This window comes from Talpa occidentalis, unplaced genomic scaffold (genome assembly GCF_014898055.3).
Source record: "Talpa occidentalis isolate TD23 unplaced genomic scaffold, MPIMG_talOcc4v2.1 talOcc4.7, whole genome shotgun sequence".
Classification (NCBI taxonomy): Eukaryota; Metazoa; Chordata; class Mammalia; order Eulipotyphla; family Talpidae; genus Talpa; species Talpa occidentalis.
The window spans coordinates 37,946,673-37,972,339 of record NW_023605083.1 but is presented as its reverse complement, the minus strand read 5'-3'; the positions used below and the strand labels follow the sequence as shown (position 1 = coordinate 37,972,339).

General features: G+C 38.3%; 1 protein-coding gene across 1 annotated transcript in view; it reads right to left on the bottom strand.

Moving 5' to 3' along the window:
- UBE2R2 (ubiquitin conjugating enzyme E2 R2) overlaps window positions 1-25,667 on the bottom strand; it is an 85,946-nt gene that overhangs the window by 19,092 nt on the left and 41,187 nt on the right. Inside the window, exon 2 of the mRNA XM_037494282.1 lies at window positions 9,893-9,979. Coding sequence (XP_037350179.1) covers window positions 9,893-9,979 — 87 coding nt within the window. The remainder of the gene's footprint in view (window positions 1-9,892; window positions 9,980-25,667) is intronic.

The window sequence follows — 25,667 nt, the reverse complement described above, 5'->3', positions numbered from 1 at the left end:
AGCCAGACTAATTAGGCAAGCAAAAAAGAAAAGGCAGACAGATTAGAAATGAGGAAGTAAAACTGCCTTCATTTCACGTATGACAGAACATTCCAAACAATTCATGAGAAAGTTACTAGGGCTAAAAAAAATCTGCAAAGTTACAGGATATTTTAAAGTCAGCACTCAAAAATCAGTGTCATTTCTATATACCAACAATGAATAACCCAAAAAGGTATTAAGAAATCAATTCCATTTACAATGGCACCTGAAGGATAAGATAATAAATCTAACAAAGAAGATTAAAGACTTGTCACAGAAATGTGTTCATGGGTAGGAAGATTTACTATTCACATGACAATATTACCAATTTGATTTATGGATCCAACACAATCCGAGTTAAAATCCCAGCTTCTTTTTTTTTTTTTGTAAAATTAACAAATTTATCCTAATATTTAGATGGCTAGTCAAGAGACCCAGAATAATCAAAATAATCTTAATTAAGTTGGAAGACTTACACATTCTGATCAATATTTATGTAATGTTACAGTCAACAAGGCTAAGACTTACATAGTAACACACATATAGACCAATGGAATAAAACTGTCAGTCCATAAATAAACTCATATTATACAGCCAATTGATTTTGACAAGGATGGTATAATTCCATTCAAGGGGAAAGAACAGTTTACTCAACAAATGATACTAAAACAACTAGATTTCCAAAAACAAACTCCTACCTCACACCATATACAAAATTAACTTTGAACACAACAAAGATCTAAGAGCTAAAACTGTGAGGCTCCTCTGGAAAAATTCAGAGGTAAATCTTCATGACCTTGGATTTGGCAATGGATTCTTAGATAAAACACCAAATCATGAACAAACAAAATAAACTAGACTTCATTAAAATTTAAAACATTCGTATATCAACAGTTATTATTTAGAGAGTGGGAAAAAAACCTATAGTATGGGAGTAAGTATTTCCAAATCATATATCTGATAAGGGTTTAGTATCCGTAATATATATTGAACTCCTACAACTCATACTAAAAAGATTAACTAGACAATTCTAAAGTAGACAAAAAACAGACATTTCTCCAAAGAAGACATAAATGTTCCAATAAAGCAGATGAGAACTTTCTTTTTTTTAGAAAAAGATTTAGTTTTATTTATCATACAAGAGCTGGGGTATAGGTAGAGGGTTGGGGGGACAGTGAAAGTATTCATCAGAGACAGTCTGGAGCAGAACAGGCAGTTCCACTAAAATACAGTGCTGAGTGGAGCAGCGGGTGAAACAGGAGCGGTCTGCTCCGCCATGTGGGTTACCCACCCTGTCCGGACTGAAGCCATGCACAGTGGCTGGCAATAGCTTGATAGTGCTGACTTTAACCCCTGTGTACCAGGGAGGCCCAGATGAGAAAGAATTTTCAACATCATTAGTCGTTAGGGAAATGCATTTCAAAATGACAAGAGAGCGCCTGGCGGCCTAGGAGTCAAGTCTTAGACTATCACCACTACACCCTGAGTTCGATCCCTGGGCAGGGAGCAAACCCACACAGGGCGCAGCAGACCTCTCCAGTCAACCCTGTTGCTCCCTTAGCAGTGTATTTCTGCTTCCCCAATCTGTCTCTGGTAAATCCTCTTTTTTTTTTTTTTTTTTAGGTGGGACCCTCGCCTGCAGCCGGGGAATGAACCAGTGCTGCAGAGGCTGTGGGCAGCCTCGCAGCCCAGCACTCAACCACTGCACCACCAGGGGAGGCCCTACACCCCAGTTCTTCTACACATAAATAAATAAATAATAAAAGGACAATGTTTCATATCCCTTTAGGATTAATAAATTATAACAAAAATAGAAAAAAGCAAGTGTTAATAAGTATGTGGAGAAACTGGAACCCTCACACGTTGCAGGTGGGAATGACAAATGGTTCATGTGCCATAGATCACAATAGCAGTTCTTCAAAAAAAAAAAAAGTAAAGGGCCTCCCTGGTGGCGCAGCGGTTGAGCGCTGGGTTGCGAAGCTGCCCGTGGCCTCTGCGACGCGGGTTCGATCCCCGGCTGCTCCCCGGCCACCAGAGGAGGGTCCCACATGGCGCGCAGACCTCTCCTGCCGCCCGCTGCTCCCCTCAGCAGTGTACTTCGGTCCTTCTGCCTGCTCTGCTCCCCGCTCTGGCTCTGGTGAATTCTCTCACCCTCCCACGCTTCTGACTGTACCCAGTGCATGTATAAACAAAACAAACAAACAAACAAATAAATAAAAAAAAAAAAAAAGTAAACATAGAGGACCTCCCTGGTGGCACAGCAGGTTGAGCACAGAGCTGTGGAGCTGTCCACAGCCTCTGCAGCAATGGTTCTATTCCGGCTGGTCGGGGAGATACCCACATGCCGTGGCAGACCTTCCTGTCTCGCCCGCTGCTCCCCTCAGCAGTGTTTTCGGTCCATCTGCCTGTTCTGCTCCCTGCTCTGTCTCTGGTGAATCCTCTCACCCTCCCACACCTCTGGCCTATACCCCAGTTCTTGTGTATATAAATAAATAAATCTTAAAAAAAAAAGTAAACAGAATTACTCTCTGACCCTACAGTTCTACTCCTAAATCTAGAAAACTGAAAATGAGTATTCAATCAAGTATATGTATACACATGGTCATAACAGCACTATTGACAAATCCAAAAAGGTGGACATAATTCAAACGTCTATCAAGAGATGAATGTATAAAGAAGGGTGGGGTATAGTACATACAATGGAATACTATTTGGCCATAAAGAGGAATGAAGCACTGATGAGGTTACAACATGGATGCACTTCCGAAATGTTAGGGTAAGTGAAAAGCAGACACAAAAAGTCTTATACCATATGATTTCAATTACATGAAATATCCAGAATAGAAATATACATTGACAGAAAGCTGTCAGAGAGTAGGGGGAAATGGGAATCGGAAGAAACTGCTTAATGAGTAAATTGCTTTATTTATTTATTCCTCATTGGGAATATACTAATGTCACCCAATTGTTCACTTTAATTGTTTAACTGTATGTAAACTTCAGTTCAATAAATTGTGGGGTCTGGAAAAGAAAGACAGGGACAGTTCTAAGGCCTTCAAAATAGAAGTTCCAAAATATAAAATGAAGGACATCTAGCCTACAGTCCATCCAAATTCAACAGTGGATGAATGAAATCCCCAGTATTCTTCATTTTTAACAACTTCTCTCCATCTCCATGATTTCGATATGCAGTCAAATTTGAGCACACCAGGGGCCTCCCTGGTGGCACAAGGAGTTAAGACACAGCACTATGAAGCTATCTGCAGCCACTCCAGCTTGAGTATGATTCCCAGTCAGGGAGGTGACCCACGTGGTGCAGCAGACCTGTCCTGTCTCGCCTGCTGCTCCCCTCAGCAGTGTATTTCAGTGGATCCACCTGTTCAGCTCCCCACTCTGTCTCTGGTGAATCCTCTCACTCCCCACACCTCTGGCCTGTACCCCTGTTCTTGTATGCATAAATAAATAAATCTTTAAAAAAAATATGAGCACATCACTGCCTAGAAAAGAATTCATGAGAGGCCTCACCAGTGGTGCAGAGGGTTGAGCGCTGCACTATGAAGCTGTCCTCAGCCTCTGAAGTGTGGGTTTAATTCACGGCAGGCCAGGGAGATACCCACGTGGTACGGCAGACCTCTCCTGCGTCACCTGCTGCTCCCCTCAGCAATATGCTTTGGTCAATCTGCCTGTTCTGTTTCCCACTCTGTCTCTGGTGAATCCTCTCACCCCTCCACACCTCTGGCCTATACCCCAGCTTTTACATGCATAAATAAATAAATCTTTAAAAAAAAAAACCAAAAAAACAAAATAGGGTTCAAATAAATAAATCTTTAAAAAATAATAATAAACCAAGATGAAACACAAAGACTCTGGGAGTTCCACAGGCATATTCTACAAAACTATCCTTTAAAATTTTAGAAAAAAAATTTTTTCAGTCAATAAATGACTTGTTTTAATAATGAAAACATAATTTACTGGGTACCAAAGATTATTTATTTGTGTCAACTTATCCTAGCAGCTAAAGCAAAACAAAACATTAGGTGATACATTTCTCATTAGCTGCTCAGAAAGCATTTATGTTCGTTTGATGACTCTTTAAATGAATTCAAATAGAAGTGTTTAAATTATGCAGTTTCCTTCTTTAAGACCACTGAGTAAAATTATATAAATTTAAAATGTTCATTTAATGCACATTATAAAAATAAACACAATAAATACTGACAATGTAACAAAATCTCAATATAGCATTCAGCATCTTTATGTGAGTTAAGATCATTCAGTTCAAGAATGTTGTTTCTGGGGGCCTCCCTGGTGGCGCAAAGGGTTAAGACACAACCTATGAGGCTATCCACAGCCACAGAAGCAAGAGTTCAATCCCTGGCCAGGGAGGTGACCTACATGGTACAGACCTCTCCTATCTTGCCCGCTGCTCCCCTCAGCAGTGTATTTTAGGTCAATCTGCCTGTTCCGTTCCCCACTCTGTCTCTGGTGAATCCTCTCACCCCCTATACCTTTGGCCTATACCCCAGTTCTTGTATGTAAAAATAAATAAATCTTAAAAAAAAAAAAAAAAGAATGTTGTTTCTGGTGGCTTAGTTATACTATATCAAATTAAGACATCTTAATAAAAACTTTTCTGAATGTTCGGTCCCAGCTGGCCGGCGAGGGTCCCACAGGCCGTGGCAGACCTCTCCTGTCTTGCCCTCTGCTCCCCTCAGCAGTGTATTTTGTCAGTCTGCCTGTTCTGTTCCCCGCTCTGTCTCTGGTGGATCTTCTCACCCTCCCACGCATCTGGCCTGTACCCCGGTTCTTGTATAAATAAATAAATCTTTGGGGAAAAAGGCAGAGGATCGGCAACGTATCTCTCCCCTCCCACTTATCCCCCTCCCCCATTTCTTGATCAGAGATTTCCCTCTTCTCCAGTCCTTAGACATGGTAACTCCTGCTTCTTAGGCCTTGGGACTCTGGGATTTACATAAGCAACCCTGTCCACTACCCCCAGTTCTCAAATCTCTAGTACAGAAGAAAGAGTCACACCACTGGCTCCACCTGGGGTTCATAAACCTTCAGACTGAATTATATCCTGATTTTTCTAGCTTACATAGGGAAAACTGCGTTTTTAAAAAAATTTCGTAACTATGAAACAATTCCTAAATAAATTCCTGTAATAAATATTAAAATGTAACTTATATTTAATAGCTTTCTTTAAAGGACCTATCAAAGCATCTAGTTCTTTCAGTTTTTAAGAAGCTGATTGTGGGTCTCATTCATTTTATTCCACCTAAATTACCAAGATCATAAACTGTGAAATTTGGCCTATTTACCACTCACATAGCCTAAATTTTATTATTCCAAAAAGCAATACATTTCTACCAGACTTTGCAATAGCTTTCAATATTGCAGATTTGTAGGAAGTTCACATTATATAGGTTATCTGATATGTATTATGGATTGAATTTATATCTCCACCAAATTCATATGCTGAAACCTAACTTCCAATGTGATGATAATCTAGACTTGAGGCCTTTGGGGGCTATAACTGGGTTTAAATGAGGTCATGAGGCCAGGGCTCTGGTCTGATTGGATTAGTTCCCTTATAATGAGAAGGCACAGTCTCTCCTCACTTCCCTTTCCTTAAGCCACCTGAGGACATAAAGATTAATTCAGGAAAAGAACTTCTGTCAGAAACTGACCAAGCTGAGACCCTGATTTAGGACTTCTAGTTTCCTAAAATGTGAGGAAAAGAATTTGTTGGTTTTTTTCAAATTTTATTATTATTATTTTTCAATTTATTTATACAAGCACTGGGTATAGTCAGAAGTACAAGAGGGTGAGAGAATTCACCAGAGCCAGAGTGGGAGCAGAACAGGCAGACTGACGAAATACACTGCTGAGGGGAGCAGCGGACGCGGCAGGAGAGGTCCGCATGCCATGTGGGACCCTCACTGGCGGCCGAGGATTGAACCGGCGCTGCAGAGGCCGCGGGCAGACTCGCAGCCCAGCACTCAATCACTGCGCCACTGGGGAGGCCCAAAAATTTTCTGTTGTTTAAGTGATCCAGTCCATTATTTTATTCTGGCGCCTCAATGAAGACAATAAGCATATTAAAGACAGTACAGTCTATTTTTAACCATTAAAAAATACTAGTTTAAATCCCATGCTCTAATGATGGTGGAATAGTAGCCATATAGGCACATCCTTACAATGTTGGGGACTATAAAGATTAGTATAATCTTTCTGAGAAACACCTGGGTCTACAATCAAGAAAAATCTTCAAGAATAAATCACCTTAGGTGAAAAAGAAAAATATTCTCATATGGGCTATATCAAGAAGCCTAAAATACACTGTGTATTTTACTGTAGTCTTTATAAAAGTACATTGGTGACATTTATCTGTGAGTATTGTATAGAAAAAATGATTTCTACAATTGTTTTAAAAAATCAAAAATCTTTATTATTTTTTAAAAGCTCCATGTTATCTTCTATAACTCACTAGTAGTAAAATGATCATCAAGTATTAAATACTTCTGGCTACTCAATTTTGTGAAGAACTCAAAACTACAGTGCAAATTAGTTTGTTATTTCTTAAAATTTTAACATCAGAGGGTACTGAGATTTTGAGCTGCCACAGCAATGAAGTTCACCATGAAGAATACAAACACTCCAAGGTTTGTGAAGTTACTGGGATTCTTCTGAACACAGTAACAAGTAACCAGCTGATTCAACATATTGTGAAGTAGGAGCACACTGTGCAATATATCATTAGTAACAAGTTTATATTAAATGTTTTGTTCTCCAAGTCTGCCTTTGATATTTATAAATCTTGGAAACATGACAATGATAATGTTTAAAATAATTTATAAAGTAATTTTTGTAACTTTGGGTGCTATAGTAATGTGTTCATATTTAACAAAACTGTAACCAAAGTTCTTGTATTTTTAAAACTTGACATAATAAACTATTTTCTATTAACAGTAGTCTTTATTCTTAATGCTCGTGAATATGCAAAATGCATTAATCTATCCCTGTATTTTGACATTTCAGTAGAGTTCTATTTGTGTTGTTTGTTGTTATTGTCATCATTGTCCCCTTTCTACTGTAAATAATTGCAGTAAACATTTTGGTAACTAGAGCAGTTTCTTATCGAGGCCCGTGGTATTTCTGCCACAGATGACAACACAGGTTGAGTGAGTAGAAAGCAACCCTCAAGAATATATCTTTTGGGGCCTCCCTGGTGGCACAAGGGGTTAAGTCTCAGCACTATCAAGCCACTACCAGCCACTGCACCAAGATCCCCCACTAGGGTGCTAACCTACATGGTGCAGCAGACCTTTCCTGTCTTGCCAGCTGCTCCCCTCAGCAGCGTACTTCAGTCATTCCACCTGTTCTGCTCCCACTGTCTCTGGTGAATCCTCTTACTGCACCCCCCATACCTCTGCCCTATACCCCAGCTCTTGTACGCATAAATATAAAACAAATTTAAAAAAAAAAAAAAGAATATCTCTTTGGTCAAAAACCATGAGCTGGGCCTCCCTGGTGGCTCAAGGGGTTAAGCACTGCACTACGAAGCAATCCAAAGCCTCTGCAGCATGAGTTCAATCCCTAGCCTGCCAAGGAGCAACCCACATGGCAAAGCACACCTCTCCTGTCTTGCCCGCTGCTCCCCTCAGCAGTGTATTTCAGTTAGTCTACCTGTTCTGTTCCCGACTCTGCCTCCTGTGAGTCCTCTCACACCCCTCCCCCGCATCTCTGGCCTATGCCCCACCTCTTGTATGCATAAATAAATAAATCTTTAAAAAAAAAAAAAAAAAGAGCCATAAGCCACAATCTCTAGAATCACAAATAATAATAGGGCCCTCTCTAAAATTAAATCCTGATACTATTCCAGATTATACAAAGGTAAATTAACTTTGTGAGAAGAGTCTCTTATGATCTGCTTGGTTACATCAAATTTACTCCCTAACTATGATATCACTTCTTTTAAAACATTTATGACATGGAAAAGAACTGCGTATATATAAGATATGCATGATTTTATTGTTTATATTTTACTATAAATACGAAAATTTTTAAAGAAACGAACCTATGCTAAATCTTTTTTTTTTTAATTTACTTTATTTATTTATGCATAGAAGAACTGGGGTGTAGGCCAGAGGTGTGGGGGGTTAGGATTCACCAGACAGAGTGGGGAGCAGAACTGGTGCATTTACTGAAATACACTTGCTAAGGGGAGCAGTGGGCAAGACATGAGAGGTCTGCTGTGCCATATGTGGGTTAGCTCCCTGGCTGGGGATCAAACTCAGGCTACAGCAGAGATAGTGTGGTAGTGCTGAGACTCATTTAGCCCCTATGCCATCAGGGAGGCCCTGATACTAAATCTTAAGGGACAGAAGTAAATAGCCTACTTAAGTAGTCAAGAAAACAAACACTGTGGAAAAGGGGCGGGGGAAACACCAGCACTGAGTTACCTGCCTATACTTTCTTCCTCAGAGTTTTGATTCCTTTTTCCTGTTTCTTTTTGTTGAGACATGTTTGGGAATTAAATAACTGAGATGGAAACAGGTATTTGGTTTTTAAGGCGAACTAGGTCTCAACAGCAAGACAAAAGCTCAAAGTCTTATTTTTCTTGCTCAGAACCTATATATGCCACATAATTTTGAAGGCAAGAACTTTTGATTACTAAATAGACAGGGACACAAAAATATTTCTGTATGTACTAAACACACTGTGAACATAGGAAACTGAGTTAATTCTTTCTACTACAATAGGATAACTGGACAATAGGATACACGTAACAGTACGGTATCCACTGTTGTAAATATGTATTATGATTATGTCAAATACTGAAGAAAATAGTATTCTAGATATACTTATTACTAGAAATGTAATTATCATCCTTTGAGCTGCAGTTTGTCCTACCTTTAGGAGGAAAGAAAAATGACTATAATACCTTACTGAAAAATAGGTTGTGAAAAATAATATAGTTCCTCCAGTGTGCTAATTTATAAAGACTGAAATTCAAATTCAGGACCCTAGAGTAAGTTCTCTATTTCTTGGCTACAAACATTTTAAAGACTATTATATAAGCTCTGCTTCTAGAGCAATGGTGCTTCCCAACATCCATCAGGTCAAAACAAGGACTACATGACTTAGGTGGTGCTTTTTAAAAAGCAGTTTTAGTGACTAAACCAAGTTTACAATAAAAAAAGACTACTTCACAACCACACTGCAATGAAAAAAAAATTACAGAATGATGAAGGAGTAGTCTTAAAGGACATTTCAGTGGGCCCTGACATCTCCTGAGAAATTTAATCCATCTTTCTATCTTTCTTATATATTGCCCAAAGTTCAGTACATTTAATCAACAAACTAGAAATGACTTCCCCAGGCAGGTGGACTTGTCCAGTATAAGAACCTCACCTTGGATTTATTCCAAAAGAGGCTCTCAACTGCTCTGCAGCAACTCCTGAAAGGAGGCCAGTCCAAATGTAGTAGGATAAATCCCCCCAAAAAGCTGAATCTCTGATCATAGCAACAGATGACCCTTGCTGTGAAGTTAGAGGACAGTACACAAATAAATTTGTATGACTTTTATCTACTAGTTTGAAAAAATTCAAATGTTAACACATATGCAAAATAATCTTAGCAATGAGCAGCAAAGGTTTAAAGCCTCAATTTTAAATTAACTATAACATACACTGGCATTACAAAACTACCCTAAATTCTGAACAAGTGAACTAGAGACTGCTAACTAAAAGTGGGAAACCATGAGTACTCCTTTATGGCTACAGCACTATGAAACAGAGGCTACTCTAAAGGACTATATAAAAAAATAAATAAATCTTCAGAGAAATTTATGATAGATGTCTCTTACCTCATATATGTTGGGATGCCACATTTTGGTCAAGAATCTGAAGGTAGGTGGTGAATATGGGTAGTCAATAGGAAATTTAATATGTGCCTGGAAATGAAAAAAATAAATAAAATGCTAGTAAATGAGATTATAGGTTAGTTGTCTGTCTAATAATATTATTCACCATATCACACCCCAGCGAAACAAAATTCCTTTCTACAGAACAGACTCTTGGAACTTCTTACTAGCATGTCCTCACAGCATCTCTTCCAATATTTGTTAAGAGGCAGTAAAGTTCCCAAACTCAACAGTTACATGATTTTTAATTGAACTCAAGAGTGAGAAACAGTAATAAATATATACAGGGGCATCACATTATTGCCTATTAATTTTGTAACAAAAATAACTAATATAACCTTATGGGACAGAATACAGGCTTTTGTAACTCACAAAATTTAACCACCACTCAAAAATAATAAATGCTATTATTGTGATACAGCTTCTTCCACTGGATTTTTATAAAACATTTTCAAAAATTTGGATATACTATATTTTATAGTTTTTCTTATCTCAGCAATATCATAACATTTTTTTCTATGTCATATTCTCCAAATGCATAATTCCTACGATCTATGTAATATTCCATTGCATGGCTACAGAGATGAATCATTAAAAAAAAACAAAAAATGACTTCCTTATTTGGGGACATTCAAGTTGTTTTTCACGTTTTGCTGTTGAAAATACTACTGCACTCTCCCATGCTGCAAATATAAATATCCAGAAAAGGCGTCGCCTAACAGTATCAGTAAAAGGAGTGTATATTAATAGAACTAAGATGACAAGCTAAGAGCAAATAAGCTAAGGGTATCAGTGAAAGTAAGACTCAGGATCCTCAAAAATACTTTCTCAATAAAAGCACAGAGAAAATTAGCAAAATTGTAAGAATCAACTTTTTCAGAATTCTAGAAAATGAACAAAGATTTGCAGCAATTCAAGGAGCATCAATTCAAGAAAAACAGTTGAACCTCAGTAATAGTGAACTTCAATTTTCTTTTTTAATCAACCTAAGTAATTTAAGTCACATTCTGCCATAAGTAGAGCGATGGAAGATTAGTATACTGATCAAAGTTTGATGTAAGTGAGAGGGTGAACCTTAGAGTCCTGCTACACTATTCTGGTCTGTATGCAGAGCAATGGTCTAATCTAGTGCTTGCGGGTCCCAGTGCTTGGGTATGGTGCAGGTTCTTTCTCTTTATTCATATTCATATCCATATCTGGTCAGCAGCAGATCTGCACAGGAGTATGAATACATGCCTCCTAAGGAAAGGGGTTGGACCTAATGTGGAGATGGGGCTAAGAGAGATAAACTTGATTCTCTTGCTATCTCCGTATTTTTATTTAGGAAGACATTAGGCATACTTACTCCCACCCCTGGAAGGGTGATGAAACAGCTCATGAGGGCCTTCCACATGCAAATTGATCCCTCCTTGCTGTGTACATCACTTAACATAGGTCACTCCAGCTGTGGCTGGAACCCACCCCGCAGCCTGGAAACCCAAGATCAGTCACCACAGCCATTTTTGACCTAGACTGTTGAACTTTGTGATGATTTAACTTGTCACAGTCCCTTACCCTGCTCTCTAGAATAGCCTTTAAACTAACTGTTCACATTTGAAGTAAAGACCAAGCAACCGCAGTACTTCCTCAAAGCTTATTCCCAGAAAACTGTCATGATCTTCCTGTGGCTTCCCTAAGAGCCCCCACTTGGAAGGCTGTATTTGATCTGATCTGGACCTTGGTGAATGTGAAAGTATCTTTTCTGGGTGTGACTGTTGAAAACAATCAACATCAGGGAATTGCTTAACTTTAAAGCTACCTGTTAAGTCAAACTACAGATTAACCCAAATAGTTTAATAGGAAGAAGAGGAATATGAGATGAACATTTCAAGGGCTTTGAAAAGCCTTGACCAATTCCTGGTTATCTGGAGGCCAGGCCAGTGTGTAGAGCAATAAATATGATCAAGTTATGAACATATTCAGAAGAGTGGTAAGAAGTCCTTAAAAGGTCCTAAGCTAGTACCTCTCGCTGAACTTGAGGATCTGCACAAGCAAGAACTAAAAGCTAAGGCAGAATTCACAACTGCCTAGATGAACGTTGACAGCACGCCCTAACACGCACCCAGAGCGCCTCTATAATGCCATGGAAAGGTTACTGATTCCAACGTATCAAATCACATCAAATTAAAGGAAATCTGTCTAATCATTAGCTGGTTACTAAACTAACCAAGTGGAGACTTCACATATAACAAAGAATATAAACATTATAGAATCAAAACAGAAAAGTTGCTAAGTGAGGAAACAATTACAACAAATGGCAACAACAAAATCTGTTGTCCCATTATAACATTCAAATATACCATTTTCAAAATAAAACAGTACACAATACAACAAAGCAAAAACAGACAATTATAAATCAGAGATATACTGCAGGGGAGGAGGAGGGAGAGGGATAAGAGGGAAGGAGGAAAGAGAACAGGAGACTGAGGTGATGGTGCAAAGGTGCACTGGGGAAGGAAATTCTATGGGGACTACACCTGAGGGAGTGGGGAAGCAAATATTGTTTAAAAATGAACAACGAGGGCCTCCCTGGTGGTGCAGCGGTTGGACGCTGGGTTGAGAAGCTGCCCGCAGCCTCTGCAGCGCCGGTTCGATCCCCGGCTGCTCCCCGGCCACCGGAGGAGGGTCCCACATGGCGCGCAGGCCTCTCCTGCTGCCAGCTGCTCCCCTCAGCAGTGTACTTCGGTCCTTCTGCCTGCTCTGCTCCCCGCTCTGGCTCTGGTGAATTCTCTCACCCTCCCGCACTTCTGACTGTTCCCAGTGCTTGTATAAATAAAATAAATAAATTAATAAATAAATCTTAAAAAAAAAAAAAAAGAACAATGATGGGCCTCCCTGGTGGTGCAAGGGGTTAAGCACCACATTATGAAGCAATCCACAGCCTCTGCAGCATAGGTTCAATCCCCGACCTGCCAGGGAGCAACCCACATGGCGCAGCAGACCTTTCCTGACTCACCCGCGGCTCCCCTCAGCAGTGTACTTTGGTCAACCTGCTTGTTCTATTCCCCACTGTCTCTGGTGAATCCTCTCATCCCCCCGCATGTCTGGCTTATACCCCAGCTCTTGTATGCATAAATAAATAAATCTTTAAAAAAAAAAAAAGAATGATATAAAAAAATTTTAATTAAAAAAAGAATCAGAGGGCCTCCCCGGTGGCGCAGCGGTTGAGCGCTGGGTTGCGAAGCTGCACGTGGCCTCTGCGGCGCCGGTTCGATCCCCGGCTGCTCCCCGGCCACCGGAGGAGGGTCCCACATGGCGCGCAGACCTCTCCTGCCGCCCGCTGCTCCCCTCAGCAGTGTACTTCGGTCCTTCTGCCTGCTCTGCTCCCCGCTCTGGCTCTGGTGAATTCTCTCGCCCTCCCGCGCTTCTGACTGTACCCAGTGCATGTATAAACAAAAAACAAACAAACCAGCAAACAAATAAATAAAAGCATGCCTCTATAAAAAAAAAAAAAAATCAGACTTGAGAATTATAAAAAAAGTATATCCCATATTGTTCAGTAGCCATGATAATATACATGGGAACTGACTTTATACCATTTTCAATAAAATATGACAAGGCACAAAAGGCAACAAAGTATGGTCAATAGAAGGGGGATGAAGGGAAGGGAGGTGGTGGTGGTGAAATCAGTCAAAACCTGGACGACCAGATACTAAATTCATTAAGCTAAGACTTTATAAATAGACTATATTAAATATGTTCAAAAGACAAAAAAAAAAAAAAAAAGCCTATGGTTAAAGAACTCAGGAAATAAGAGAAAAAAAATGTTTCTTAGTACACTGAAAATATCAATAAAGAGAAATTATTTTTAAAGAAGAAATAGATTTGGGAAGGGGGTGAGAGACAAATTATAAATTGCAGAGTTGCAAAATACAACTGAAATTTATCTGCTAGCAGCACTAAACAGATTTGAGCAAGTGAAAAAAAAAATCAGTGAAACTGAAGATAGGCCAATTCAGATTATCTAATATATGAAACAAATATAGAATAAGTAACAATGCCTCGGAGACGTAAAGCACACCATCAAGCATACCTTACATGTACTAGGAGAGGAAACAGGCCAAAAAAATACTTGAATAACGGCCCAAAGCTTCCCAAAATTTGATGTAAAACATTGATTCTTACAACCAAGAAGCTCAACAAATGCCAAGAATAATTTGAAAAGTCCACACCTAGATACATCAGAAAGCAGCAAGAAAAACAATTCATCAAGTACAAGGGACAAAACAAACAGAAGGGTCCTCATCAGTCAGGAAATTAGTGGAATGACATTCAAAGAGCAGAAAGAAGAAAACATACCTGTCAACCAAGAATCTTATATTCAGCAAAGTTATCCACCACCACATCCTTCACCCCAGCAAAGAGGCAAATCAAGATCCCAATATTAAAAAAAGAACTGAGACTCTGTGATTAGTAGACCTGCCCTACAAGAAATAGTAAACACTGGGGCCGCCCTGGTGGCACAAGGGTAAGTTAAGACATAGCATTACGAAGCTATCCGCAGCAAGCAGCACGAGTTGGATCCCAAGCCAGGGAGGTGACCCACAAGGCGCAGTAGACCTCTCCTGTCTCGCCCACTGATCCCCTCAGCAGTGTATTTCAGTAAATCTGCCTGTTCTGCTCCTCACTCTGTCTCTGGTGAATCCTCTCACCACCCCTTCACCTCTGGCCTGCACCCCAGTTCTTGTATGCATAAATAAATGTTAAAAAAAAAAAATACTAGAGACCTCCCTGGCGGTGCAAGGGGTTAAGAGGCAACCTAAAATTCAACAGACAAAATACAGAACTGTCCCAAAATGCTCTAAATGGGGTCCAAAAATTTTAAACATGGAGCCAACATTATTATGGGATTATTTAAAAGACCAAGGAGCCAACTGCCAATCACATTTTACCCAAATGTAATATCAAAGGGTTTTGTTATATAACAGTACAAGTTATGTATCACTTGGTGTCCACTGCCATTGACACATTAAATTTGATCTTACATGGGCCTCCCCGGTGGCACAGCGTTTGAGTGCTGGGTTGCGAAGCTGCCCGCTGCCCTCTCCTGCCACCCGCTGCTCCCCTCAGCAGTGTACTTTGGACCTTCTGCCTGCTCTGCTCCCCACTCTGGCTCTGGTGAATTCTCTTACCCTCCCACACTTCTGACTGTACCCAGTGCTTGTATAAATAAATAAATAAATCTTTAAAACAAAAAAAAATATAAATCTTTAAAAAAAATTTTGATATTATGATTTAAATATATTTGAAGTATCAAAATTATTAAACAAAAATTACAATTCTTGTATTAAAAGCATTCAACTAGCAAAAATAAATACATAAGCCTAAATGCCTATCCTGTACAAATTTTGTATTACATACTTTTCAATTTTCCCCATATGTTTTGACTTTAGAGTTTAACATTAAAGAATAAACAAAAAATTGGCAAACATAATCTGAACTGAATAGATTTGCAATCATAAGCAGGCAAAATAGATAAAGCAGTTACACAGGTGTGAATTCCTCATACTTGGAACAACACATACAGATGTTCACAACTGCTTCCTTTATAGAACGATCACTCAGCAGACAAGCTTAAAAGGTTTACACAAGAGCAGGACTAACTTTTCACAGGTGACATATATGAATTCATCTTTGTTGTAAGGCAGTGAAATAATGTGAGAAGAAATTTTTCCATCTTTCTTTGCTTAGTTTTTATTCCCAACCTTAAATATTTTTTAATTTTTTTAAAAAAAGATTTTCTTTATTTATGCATAGAAGAACTGGGGTGTAGGCCAGAAGTATAGGGGGTGAAAGGATTCACCAGTGACAGAGTGGGGAGCAGAACAAGCAGCTCTGCTGAAATACACTGCTGAGGGGAGCAGCAGATTAGACAGGAGAGGTCTGCTGCACCAGGTGGGTTAGCTCCCTGGCCAGGGCTTGAATTCATGCCACAATGGCTAGCAACAGCCTGATAGCACTGCAACTTTAACCCCTGTACCACCAGGGAGGCCCCCAACCTTAAACATTTTTTCGTTACTGAAGATTTCTCAGACCCAAAGGTCAAGAAAATTTCCAAATATTCAGTGAGACTCTAAAAGATAGTTTGAAGTATTCTCACTAAATTGGAAATCAATTGGACAAGAAGCAGTAGCTGAAAAAAGGGGAATATAAACCCTCTTGGGAGTAAAATGCAAAATAACTTCTTAAACTTTAGTTGTAAATAAGTCTGTTTGCTCATTATTTATTCAAAATCTTATTATAAGCCTTTTCTAAGTCCCAGGTTGGGTACTAAGAACCTGTAAATGAAAATAATCACTTTCCCCTCCTCCTGTAAGGAATCAAAATTATAATTATAATACGAAGCAGTATGTTATATGTAAAGAAAAGTGATTTAGTTTGCTGGGTAAAAACATAAAGACTTCTGTTAAGTACCTATTATATACTGGTACTGTGGATAGGTATTGTCACAGTCATTATCTGGATAGATAGAAGCTGAGGGGAAAAAGGCATAAAGACACCAGGTAGTACTAGGGCATGGAGTGTTAAGGTATAGCTAATAAAATGTATGGTGGTAGCTACAGGACATAAGAATGAATGGAAGTAAGCTGAAGGCTTATTTAAGTGCTAGTAGGAAGCTACAGAAAATATTTAATTAGGAAAATAACAAGAAGTTGTATGTCTTAGAAAAATGACCATTTTAATTACATTCAGGAGCATTAATTGTTTTCTGGAAGAAGTAAACTTTTTTTAGGTTTAATAAATGAGAACACTTACTTTTACCCATTCCCAATTCTAGTAAATCCTAGGTTATGATTTGAGCAAACTCTAAGGGATTAGTGAATAAGAGAAATACACACATTAAATGAATATTAAAGGAATTAACTATTTCAGCTGCAATAATAGCATTATAGATTCTGAAATATTCACAAATGAAATAGGGTATCTGAAATCAGTTACAAAATAATAGGAGGGAAGGGTGAATATGGTAAACATAAACTAGATTTGCTGAGTTCATTCAATATATTGGGTTGTCAGAAAAGTCATGACCCATTTTTGCTTGGGAAAAAAAAAAAAAATAGGTCATGACTTTTCCAAAAACCCAATAGAATCTGAGGGATGGACACACAGGATTTTATTATATTCCTATTTCTACCTTCATATTATGAAAAATTTCAAGCACACAAAATGCTAAACAAACAAGATGACTAACAGACAATGTTTTTAAGTGGCAGGATGTTTTGCATAACCAGTACACTCACACCATTATGACGGCAATAGATGCCATTATTAACCAAGTGGACATACTGGAACTTGGCAAGGTGATTCTAATTTCCCATCAAAGAGAAAAATATATGGAAGTTTTGATAAAGAACAACAACGGAAAGGCATTTACCCTAACAGATAGAAAAGTATCCTATAAAGCTATAATAAAAGAGGAAATTATAGATAAGTAAATCAATGACATAGAACAAAAAGTTACAGAAAACTTTTCCCTATTTCAAATAGGTAGGAAATAATGTTGGGAAAAATGACTCTCCATTTGAAGGGATGAAAATACTTATGAACACTTTTCCAAGAAGAAAAAGATGAAACCTCATCCTCAAGAAGAATCAACAACAGTAGTGAAGATCTGGACAATCCTTGATCTCCGCAAGAATAAAAGGAGTTCATACACTAGTGGCAAAAAAGACTGGTTGTTCTGTAGCCATAACAATAACCACAGCCATCAGAACCAGTTTTAGATTGCCTAATCAATACTTGACAATTCTACGGTCTTGGAACAGTAAGAACCAATTTTAAATCCACTTAAACAACAACTTGCCTAAATGACTGTGTTTGCAAGTCAATCTGTCAGTGACAGTCCCTTGCTTCTGAAAGTCAGCCAACTGGGATCACACTTCAACACATTTCTGACTACTAACCAATCAATAACTGTCTCACCCAGATAACCATACTTCCACAGCTGATGCCAACCTACCAAGGCTACGAAAAATCCACAAATCCCTAAACTTCACACTTCTCAAAAGATCAGCAGTCAGCTCTATTTGGAGAGACTGTAACTGACCAGCGAAGTTTTCTTTTCTTAAACAAGAAATAAACTTTGCTTTACAATTTTTGGTTCAAATACTTATGGAGGGTAAAGTAGTCTTATCCTCTAACACTTTGTTCTATAGCTTTATATCATAAAAGATGTGATAGATGAACACAAAGATATCCAAGACACGTAAGTGAAAAAGATAAATGGTAATATAGATTGATACTATTTTAAAATTATATGCATATAAAATGCATAATGCATACAAAATATGGGCATGTATGTGGATATTATTTTTTCATATATAATATATGTTATTAAAGAAACCTGCAAAGATACATTTTCTAACCATTTACAATGGTTATCTCTGGGGAATAGAGCAGCGATGGGAGTAAGAGCACAGCACTAAAAGAACTATTATAACTTCCATAAAATGAACATGTATTACTACAACAAATCAAAACGAGAAACAAGATTTTCATTTTTCAAGAATTTTTTATATAAATACTTTGCAATGAAAACTGACATTTGGAATGACATACTCAAAGGCCTCACTCAAACTAATAGAAATGTTGAATCTTAATCCTTAAGAAAAATCCAATGATGTTTACATATTTAATTTTTACTAGGAAAGTATGGTATGTTTTTCTCCCCAAATGTACACACATGAAATTTATAAGCAATAGCTAAATATTCCTTAGGCAATCTGATACCCTTAGGAGGTAGACAGGTCATATATAGAATGTGATAGACTCCAACAGTTATATATTATATACACACGAACACTGGTTCTGGCTGCAGAAATATTCTGTAACCAATAAGCTTTTGTGAACTCCTGCTATCTTTGTTTAAAGAGTAAAAATAGTAACTATGAAATTAATTTATGAAACATTAATAAATGTAAATGAAGCATATACTATCTTGGCACAAAAATTTGCTTACCACCCAATGTGCATTAATAAGTAACTGTTATCTTACTAATTACTTTCAAATGGAATTTTGGCCATGACCAAAAAATCAAATATGGATAGTGAAATACATCCCAATTATTTCTTGCTACCAAACGAGTAAGTTAAGGAAAAATTTCCCAGTCCTAAAACACAACTATAATTGGTAAAATTCAGCTGATAATAAATGTAATGTTTACTGAGGCATTTGGATTAGTGCCTGGAGTTAGGCCTGAAATGAGGACACACCCACTGCTGAGTTTTTCTGCTATGTCATCAGCACACATCTGCTGTAAGATACATTTCCAACCTGACAGCAAAAACAATCAAAACATGTTTTCTTACTATGAAAACTACTAGCACAAACTTTTAAACTGTTTATTAACAATATGTGGAGAATAGGTGAGTAGCAAGTGATGCTACCATTTGTGCCACAGGCTTTTCAAGAATTTTGAGTTTGTATTGATCAAAAATTCCAATCTAAAAAATATTTAGTTATACTTAATATAATTATCCTAAAACTTAGATGAACGATAAATAACAGGAAATTCCTGATATTTTTATTAGACTCCAAAAAAAACTTCAGACATTTGAGAAGTTACTCTCAGTATTAATATTAGGGATCTTTTGTATTTAATACAGTAATAAAAAAATGTTATTTTCATCTTGGAAAATAAAGGCTTTAGTTCCTCAAAATAAATGCTACAGGAACTCATGGCACGACCCATTAACAATCATCTGGGTTAATGTCAAATGGAATAGTAGAAAAGACATTTGGACATCAAGACATTTTGACATACAAGTATGTCAATACAGGGGCCTCCCCGGTGGCACGGTGGGTTGAGCGCAGCGCTGTGAAGCTGTCCGCAGCCTCCACAGCACTGAGTTCAATCCCCAGTCATGGAGCTACCCAAAAGGCACAGCAGATCTCTCCTGAATCGCCTGCTGCTCCCCTCAGCAGTGTATTTCAGTCAATCTGCCTGTTCTGCTCCCGCTCTGTCTCTGGTAAATCCTCTCGCCCTCCCACGCCTCAGGCCTGTACCCCAGCTCTTGTATAAATAAATAAAATATTAAAAAAATAAATATAAAAATAAATTGCTATTGTTATTGCTTAACCAGAGTGTAGAGGTGGAGGCTGGCACAAGACTTATGAGACATTTTGTTAGTTAAGGGCTTGGCCTAGGGATGCCCACCACACAACTCAGCCACAACACAACAGGAAGCTTAACCCCAATGCTCAGGAGAGGTCATCCTGCTGTGTTCTACACTACTGGTTCCTTCTTACTCATTACCCCTTGCTGGCACCAATGCTTTGGCCATCTGAACAGGTGTGAAGACAATGGTTTGTGAAGTAACAGAAACCTAAATATACTGGGTAAAAACAAACAAAAAACTAGGATTATACCTAGGAAAAACTAAAAATTAAGACACAGAAGATCACATCACAAATGCTGGAGCTTAACATCCCCTTCCTGAAAAGTCTCAATTCAGCAGAACTGCACAATGTGGTAAGTTTAAGGCTGCAGTTATAACCTTGCTTGTTGAATTAAGAGAAACGGATGAAAAACAGGAACACAATAAAGGCTGAGAAAATGAGAGACTGTTACAACTAGAATTAATGGATCTAAAAAGTACTATCACCAAATTAAAAAATACAATACAGAATCACAATGGTAAACAAACACAAATAATGGACAATATTAGTGAGCTTAAAAGCGCAGTGGGGGATACACACAAACAGAAGAAAAATAATTTTAAAAATGGGAACAGAGTAAGAGCTCTTTGAGAACTACCTAAAGAGAAATGACACTAGTCACGGCACTCCAAGGAGGAGAGAAAGGCAGAGAGAATGCACTTAAAGAATTAGCTGAGAGCCATCTCAATCTGGGAACTAGACATCCTACTCAAGAGGCACAAAGAGTTCTAACAAAATGCCAGACTGATAAGCTCCAAGACACATTATAATTAAAGTGATAAAAGCCAAAGACAGGATGCTTAAACATTTCCCAATGCTCACTGGGGGTGATCATTCTGTGTTATACTTCACTGGGTATCCCTTCATACTCATTACCCCTTGTGCTGGCACAAATGTCCTGGACAGATGCTGAAAAGTATCCAGAAATAGACAACAATGACCTATGAGAGAGACCACAGATTTCTCAGTGGAAACCTTACAGGCAAGAAAGGAACGGCAACAGATATTTAAAGTACTTAAAAAATTTTCCTCTAAAATACTTTAATCCTTCAAGATTATCTATTATCAAGGTCAGATGTATATCTACAGAAAAATACATACACCACATGGTTTTTTTTTTTTTTTTAAGTTTTATTTATACAAGAACTGTGGTACAGGTCAAGGGGTGGGAGGGTGAGAGAATCCACCAGAGAAAGCCAGGAGCAGAACAGGCAGACAGACTGAAGACATTGCTGAGGGGAGCAGTGGGCAAGACAGGAGAGGTCTGGGGCACCATGTGTGTTTCTCCCCGGCCGGCCAGGAATCGAACCCACGCTGCAGAGGCTGCAGACAGCTTCCCAGCGTGGCACTCAACTCACTGCACCACCCTGGAGGCCCTACCAAATGGTTTCTAAAGTGGCACTGTATGAGATCATTGTGCTTTTGCATTATTCCAGTCTTTTTTCACTTCAATAATGTATAATCTCTCTTAGTTTTTATCATAAATGGGTGCTTAGTCATATCAAATGTTCTGTCTGCATCTATTTTTGATTTTCTGAACACATGAGCTAAAAGGTTTCAGTAACAGGAAAAGGCATCCCAGCGCTAAGGGATTCTTTCTTTCAGCCTTCCCTGCTCTTTATTAACAGGCTATCGTAAGCACCTCATATATGAACATATATATGAACAGCGGCAGATAAGATTACTAACCAAAATAATTGGACTTTTGGTGGTGAATTTAACAGAGCCTACATTGTTGATTTTTCAGCGGTTCACACCTGAAACTTATGTAACATTATAATGCAATGTTACGTCAATTAAAAAAATAAAACAAAAACAGGGCCTCCCTGGTGGCGCAAGGGTTGTTAAGCACCTCACTATGAAGCAATCCACAGCCTCAGCAGCAGGAGTTCGATCCTCGGCCAGCCAGGGAGAAACCTACATGGCAAGGCAGACCTCTCCTGTCTCGCCCGCTGCTCCCCTCAGCAGTGTATTGCAGTCAATCCACCTTTTCTGTTCCCCACTCTGTCTCTGGTGGATCCTCTCACCCCCCGCATCTCTGGCCTGTGCCCCAGCTCTTGTATGCATAAATAAATCTTAAAAAAAAAAAAAAAGACTAGTTTTGACCCTGTATACACTAGCATAGTGTCCCCAAACCAAGTTACAACTGATTACGCATAACCAAATCTGAGAGATGTAATACATAACAATTCTCTCTCAATTTTCATGAAAAACTTTAATTCCACCACATACTTTCTCAACGCATGACACTGAAAGATTAAACGCTTAAAGGACTGATTAATCTTTTTTTTTAAGATTTATTTTATTTTATTTATTTATTTATACAAGCACTGGGTACAGTCAGAAGCGCAGGAGGGTGAGAGAATTCACCAGAGCCAGAGCGGGGAGCAGAGCAGGCAGAAGGACCGAAGTACACTGCTGAGGGGAGCAGCGGGTGGCAGGAGAGGTCTGCGCGCCATGTGGGATCCTCCTCTGGTGGCCGGGGAGCAGCCAGGGATTGAACTGGCGCTGCAGAGGCTGTGGGCAGCTTCGCAACCCAGCGCTCAACCGCTGCGCCACCAGGGAGGCCGTGGACTGATTAATCTTATAACACAAAAATGAAACAATTCCACAAAGCACAGCAAAATACAAACCACAAATGCAGAAACGCTTAAGCACTAACAAATGATATCATTGACAGTAATGTGTAAGAAATCAAATCCTTTTCTTCACTAACTCATATCTAACTGTCAAATAATAAGCTTAACAAATACCTGATATCATTTTTCAAAATAAAAAACTTCTCAAATACAGAAAACATACATCAAAACTGCTGAGGACGAATGTCAGATCTTGTCTTTAATTACATAATTACTAAAGAATAGTTTGTGAAAACTCAACACCGATTGACTCATATTCTTTCTTACTACACCACCCCAGAAAGAAAAAAGTGTCAGACATGCCAAACAAGTCAAAAATGGAAATCTGATGTTATACAACCATGGAACTGTGAAAATTCTGATTTCAAAACACACATGAATTCTAGAATGAACAAATATAACATACAGAGGACCCATTTAGAAAAGGTAATGGCAACAATGTTTTTGCCTAGTAGAAGAGATGGTAGTTGCAAACTGCCATGGAATATTATGCCATGCCACCATCACAAAATGTTGCAGTCCTACAGTCTCAAAAAGATGCCTGGCTATTTGCAATCTAGCTTATGACACAAAATGATAGGGAAAGCACTAGGAATCAAAAGAAAAGGGAAAGTAGTATTAAAAAACAAACTTAAATCAAAGGCTAACACTAATATGTCAGTAGAAAAAAAGGCTAAGCATCAATGTTTGGCCAGTCAGGAAAGCTTTATTCCTAATCAAAATAATTTCCTTCTACAAAATTACTTAGAAAAAGTTGTCCTAAAATGCAATTATGTTAAAATAAAAAAGCTTGGACACCCACAAGATTAGATGATAAACATTAAATGTACATTTAAATAACCAGTATCTATTTATTAAATCCAAAAATAATTCTGGAAAACAAAACAAAGAAACTTAAATAAAGCCTCAAGTTTTCTGATTATAACAGAAAAATACATGAGTAAAATTTCAACTTTGGCTAAGGGGGGGAAGGGGTTGTGCCAAGGGGGGGATCATAGTTCCACTAAGTTTATTTCCAAAAAACCCCCCACCAATATCTAAGAGTATGAAGATTATTTTTAGACTATTTTAATAATTCACATAATTGTATTTGTGGGCACTTTCAAAATATGATCTTCCAGTTTAAAACAGATATCCTCAAGGATCTAAAACTATAGGCAGGACAAGGATTCTAAACTAAACTTGGGCAAAGAGCCTCAGCAAATCTAAATATAAAGGGTGCTTGCAATTCAATTAGTTTTCATTAGTATCTGAATGTTTTCTGCTTTCGGCAGTTATTAATCTACCAGAGACAGAATACACAAAGAGAAACCATAGCAGCAATTGCAAATATTGATGATTTCATTTGCAAAGAATTTATGAAGGCTGAATGTTTCCAAAATATTTGCATTTTTGCTTTCTAATATAGGAATATACTTATATTCATAGTGTATTTTTTAAAAGATTTATTTATTTAGGCATACAGGAACTGGGGTATAGGCCAGAGATGCAGGGGGTGAGAGGATTCACCAGAGACAGAGCAGGGAATACAATAGGCAGACTGGTTGAAATACACTGCTGAGGGGAGACAGGAGATGTCTGCTGTGCCATTTGGGTTGCTCCCTGGCTGGCTGGGGCTCGAACTCATGCTGCAGTGGCTCGGATAGCTTCAGAGTGCTGTGCTTAACCCCTTGCGCCACAAGGGAGGCCCTCATAGTGTATTTCAAAAAGAAATACATTTTAAAAAGAACTCATCTGTAAACTGAAATGTAAAGAAAATAGGCTTTTATCTGGCATAATCCTAGGGTAGAATCAAACAATTTAGCAATGGTTAGAAATTTAACATTTATACCACATTACAAATCATCAATTTTCAAAGTCTTAAGCTTAACAAAATATGATTATTACCTCTATTTGGCTCCCCAAGTAACTCCATCTTTATATTTTCTTTAATCTCCAATTAGATGAGGATACAACCGTTACTTACATCACTCAGTAACATAAACGACACATATGTGAAGAGTATTTTCTCTGTAGTTTTTATTATATGCAATTATTCAGAGTTAAAAAATTTTTTCTAAAGAAGCAGAATTATTGCCTAATAAAGTTAGCATCTCAGCCTCACAGAAGTATAAAATATGATCAAGACTTCCTAATTTATATGTAAAGAAAGAAGATAGTATTTATGGCTTTAGATCTTATTAAGGAATAATTCTGAATAATAACAAAAAATTCTCAAGACATTACTACTATAAAGAAAATAGTTCGGGCCTCCCTGGTGGCGCAGCGGTTGAGCGCTGGGTTGCGAAGCTGCCCGTGGCCTCTGCGGCGCCGGTTCGATCCCCGGCTGCTCCCCGGCCACCGGAGGAGGGTCCCACATGGCGCGCAGACCTCTCCTGCCGCCCGCTGCTCCCCTCAGCAGTGTACTTCGGTCCTTCTGCCTGCTCTGCTCCCCGCTCTGGCTCTGGTGAATTCTCTCACCCTCCCACGCTTCTGACTGTACCCAGTGCATGTATAAAAACAAGAAACAAACAAACAAACAAATAAATAAAAACATGCCTCTATAAAAAAAAAAAAAAAAAAAAAAAAAATTTAAAAAAAGAAAATAGTTCGTATGTCTTTCAACAAAAGGTCAATTTTTGAGTAAAACATAAAAGGTTAACAACAATCATGCCAGTCTTGTCAGTTAGCTGAGTTTTTTTTAACACACATGAAACTAGACATTATTACCTTATAAATTAAGTAATATGTAAATATGACATTCAAGTACAGTCTACCACTGGAAATAACACTAATTACTGACCTTTATACTTTTATAAAACCCTAGCAAAATGATAGTAAGAAGGATTATACATATATGAACTCACAAGGATAAAGAAAATCTGAGGCAACAGACCAAGTA